At 66.4% G+C, this 4,362-nt stretch overlaps 1 protein-coding gene across 1 annotated transcript in view; it reads left to right on the top strand.

Moving 5' to 3' along the window:
• Nucleotides 1-4,362, top strand: part of LOC120495789 (relA-associated inhibitor-like) — a gene marked incomplete at its 3' end in the record, with an annotated part of 6,248 nt that overhangs the window by 953 nt on the left and 933 nt on the right. The window contains exons 3-5 of the mRNA XM_039695652.1: nt 631-1,262; nt 2,485-2,634; nt 3,540-3,789. Of these exons, the coding sequence (XP_039551586.1) occupies nt 631-1,262; nt 2,485-2,634; nt 3,540-3,789 (1,032 nt within the window). The remainder of the gene's footprint in view (nt 1-630; nt 1,263-2,484; nt 2,635-3,539; nt 3,790-4,362) is intronic.

Raw genomic sequence — 4,362 nt, 5'->3', positions numbered from 1 at the left:
TCTCCTCCCCAGGGTCATTGTCACTCTGGGACCCCCCAGTCCTTGTTCCTTGGAGACCCCCGAGGTGTCACTGTCACTCTGGGACCCCCCAGTCCTTGTTCCTTGGAGACCCCCGAGGTGTCACTGTCACTCTGGGACCCCCCAGTCCTTGTCCGTCAGAGACCCCCGAGGTGTCACTGGCACTCTGGGACCCCCGAGGTGTCACTGGCACTCTGGGACCCCCCAGTCCTTGTCCATCAGAGACCCCCGAGATGTCACTGTCACTCTGGGACCCTCCCCAGGGTCATTGTCACTTGGAGACCCACCCTCAGTGTCCCTGTCACTCTGAGAGCCCCCAGTCCTTGTCCCTCTGAGACCCCCGAGGTGTCATTGTCCCCTGGAGTGCCTCGGGGGTGTCCTCTGTGTCCCCAAGGTCCCTGGGGTGGTGTCCCCAAGGTCCGGGCTTGTCCCGGGTGATGTCCCCAATGCCCGGGGTTGTCCCGGGTGATGTCCCCTGACCCGGCCGTGTCGCAGGAGCTGCGCTCGGCCCTGCGCGACCCCTCCTCGCCCCGGGGCTGTCCCAGGGTGATGTCCCCAGTGTCCAGGGCTGTCCCGGGGTGGTGTCCCCAAGGGCCGGGGTGGTGTGTCCAGTGTCCGGGGCTGTCCCGGGTGATGTCCCCGTGTCCCCTGACCTGGCCATGTCGCAGGAGCTGCGCTCGGCCCTGCGCGACCCCTCCTCGCCGCGGGGTGATGTCCCCAAAGGCCGGGGCTGTCCCGGGGTGATGTCCCCAAGGGGCGGGGCTGTCCCGGGTGATGTCCCCGTGTCCCCTGACCTGGCCATGTCGCAGGAGCTGCGCTCGGCCCTGCGCGACCCCTCCTCGCCGCGGGGTGATGTCCCCAAAGGCCGGGGCTGTCCCGGGGTGATGTCCCCAAGGGGCGGGGCTGTCCCGGGTGATGTCCCCGTGTCCCCTGACCTGGCCATGTCGCAGGAGCTGCGCTCGGCCCTGCGCGACCCCTCCTCGCCGCGGGGTGATGTCCCCAAAGGCCGGGGCTGTCCCGGGGTGATGTCCCCAAGGGGCGGGGCTGTCCCGGGTGATGTCCCCCGCACCCGCCACTACCGGCAGCTGATCCCGCGCCTGCTGCACCGCCCCGGCTCGCCGGCCGCGCCGGGGGACGGCGCCGAGGCGCTGCCCCTGTCGCCGCCGCCTCCTCCTCCTCCTCCTCCTCCTCCGCCTGCTGCTGCTCCGGCCGTGGAGAGCGCGGCCCCGGCGGGGCAGGGGACGGTGAGTGCGGGCAGTCCCGTTGTCACCCTGGGACCCCCGAGGTGTCATTGTCACTCTGGGACCCTCCCCAGGGTCACTGTCACTCTGGGACCCCCCAGTCCTTGTCCCTCAGAGACCGCCGAGGTGTCACTGTCACTCTGGGACCCTCCCCAGGGTCATTGTCACTCTGGGACCCCCCAGTCCTTGTCCGTCAGAGACCCCCGAGGTGTCACTGTCACTCTGGGACCCTCCCCAGGGTCATTGTCACTCTGGGACCCCCCAGTCCTTGTCCGTCAGAGACCCCCGAGGTGTCACTGTCACTCTGGGACCCTCCCCAGGGTCACTGTCACTCTGAGAGCCCCGGTCCTTGTCCATCAGAGACCCCCGAGGTGTCATTGTCACTCTGGGACCCTCCCCAGGGTCATTGTCACTTGGAGACCCGCCCTCAGTGTCACTGTCAGTCTGAGAGCCCCCGGTCCTTGTCCCTCTGAGACCCCCGAGGTGTCATTGTCACTTGGAATGTCTCGGGAGTGTCCCCAAGGTCCCCAGGGTGGTGTCCCCAATGCCCGGGGTTGTGTCCCCTGACCCACCCGGTGTCTTGAGAGCCCCCGGTCCTTGTCCCTCTGAGACCCCCGAGGTGTCATTGTCCCCTGGAGTGCCTCGGGGGTGTCCTCTGTGTCCCCAAGGTCCCTGGGGTGGTGTCCCCAAGGTCCGGGCTTGTCCCGGGTGATGTCCCCAATGCCCGGGGTTGTCCCGGGTGATGTCCCCTGACCCGGCCGTGTCGCAGGAGCTGCGCTCGGCCCTGCGCGACCCCTCCTCGCCCCGTGGCTGTCCCGAGGTGATGTCCCCAATGTCCTGGGTGATGTCCCCGTGTCCCCTGACCCCCCGGTGTCGCAGGAGCTGCGCTCGGCCGTGTGTGACCCCTCCTCGCCGCGGGGTGATGTCCCCAAAGGCGGGGGCTGTCCCGGGGTGATGTCCCCAAAGGCCGGGGCTGTCCCGGGGTGATGTCCCCAAGGGGCGGGGCTGTCCCGGGTGATGTCCCCGTGTCCCCTGACCTGGCCATGTCGCAGGAGCTGCGCTCGGCCCTGCGCGACCCCTCCTCGCCCCGGGGCTGTCCCAGGGTGATGTCCCCAGTGTCCAGGGCTGTCCCAGGGTGATGTCCCCAAGGGCCGGGGTGGTGTGTCCAGTGTCCGGGGCTGTCCCGGGTGATGTCCCCGTGTCCCCTGACCCGGCCGTGTCGCAGGAGCTGCGCTCGGCCCTGCGCGACCCCTCCTCGCCGCGGCGCCGCCCCGGGGCGCGGGTGCGGCTGAACCCGCTGGTGCTGCTGCTGGACGCGGCCCTGACCGGGGAGCTGGACGTGGTGCAGCAGGCGGTGGCAGAGGTGACACCGGGGACAATGGGGATGGGGGGACACAGGGGACATGGGGACATGGGGACAATGGGGGGACACAGGGGACAATGGGGACAATGGGGGGACACAGGGGACAGGGCCCTGACAGCCACGGCTGGTGGGGGACACTGAGGGGACAGTGGGGACATGGGGACAATGGGGACAATGGGGGGACACAGGGGACAGGACCCTGACAGCCACGGCTGGTGGGGGACAACGGGGACAATGGGGACAATGGGGACATGGGGACAATGGGGACAATGGGGGAACATGGGGACAGTGGGGACACAGGGACAATGGGGACAGGACCCCGACAGCCACGGCTGGTGGCACACTGAGGGGGGACAGTGGGGACAATGGGGACACTGCGGAGACAATGGGGGACATGGGGACAATGGGGGGACACAGGGGACAGGACCCTGACATCCACGGCTGGTGGGACACAACTTTCGGGGTGCGACCCCTGACTTTTGGGGTGCGATCCCTGACTTTTGGGGTACAACCCGACTTTTGGGGTGCGACCCCTGACTTTTGGGGTGCGACCCCTGACTTTTGGGGTGCAATCTGTGACTTTTGGGGTACAACCCCTGACTTTTGGGGTGCGACCCCTGACTTTTGGGGTGCGACCCCTGACTTTTGGGGTGCAATCTCTGACTTTTGGGGTGCAGTCTCTGACTTTTGGGGTGCGACCCCTGACTTTTGGGGTGCGACCCCTGACTTTTGGGGTGCAGTCCCTGACTTTTGGGGTGCAGTCTCTGACTTTTGGGGTGCGACCCCTGACTTTTGGGGTGCAATCTGTGACTTTTGGGGTACAACCCCTGACTTTTGGGGTGCGACCCCTGACTTTTGGAGTGCAATCTCTGACTTTGGGGTGCGACCCCTGACTTTTGGGGTGCAATCTCTGACTTTTGGGGTGCAATCCTGACTTTTGGGGTGCGACCCCTGACTTTTGGGGTGCAACCCCTGACTTTTGGGGTCCCCGGTGCGGCAGGACGCCCCTGCACTGCGCGGCCTCGTGCAACGACACCGGCGTGTGCGTGGCCCTGGTGCGCCACGGCGCCGCCATCTTCGCCACCACGGCCAGCGACGGCAGCCTGGCGGTGGAGAAATGCGACCCGTACCGCGAGGGCTACGCCGACTGCTCCAGCTACCTCACTGGTCCGAACTGGGAGCACTGGGAGAGGGGCTGGGGGCCATGGGACATGGGGGATGTGGGGTTATGGGGTACTGAGATTGGGGTTTATGGGGTTCATGGTGCGACCCGTACCGCGAGGGCTACGCCGACTGCTCCAGCTACCTCACTGGTCCGGACTGGGAGCACTGGGAGCACTGGGAGGGACTGGGAGAGGGGCTGGGGGTGGTTATTGGGTTGTGTTCTTGGGGTTAATGGGACTGGGAGGGACTGGGATGGACTGGGAGGGACTGGGAGAGGGGCTGGGGTGGGGAATGGGCAGTGTAATTGTGTTTAGTGGGACTGGGAGGGACTGGGTTATACTGGAAGGGATTGGGAGAGGGGCTGGGGTGGTTATTGGGCTGTGTAATTGTGTTTAATGGGACTGGGAGGGACTGGGATGGACTGGGAGGGACTGGGATATACTGGGAGTGACTGGGAGAGGGGCTGGGGTGGGTGTTGTGTCATGTAATTGTGTTTAATGGGACTGGGTTATACTGGGGGGGACTGGGGGGGACTGGGAGAGACTGGCAGGGAGTGGCAGGGACTGGGTTATACTG

The sequence above is a fragment of the Passer montanus genome, unplaced genomic scaffold (genome assembly GCF_014805655.1).
Source record: "Passer montanus isolate IOZ18808 unplaced genomic scaffold, ASM1480565v1 scaffold902, whole genome shotgun sequence".
Lineage (NCBI taxonomy): Eukaryota > Metazoa > Chordata > Aves > Passeriformes > Passeridae > Passer > Passer montanus.
Note: the sequence above shows the minus strand (reverse complement) of the source record. Positions and strands in the feature narration are given on the sequence as shown.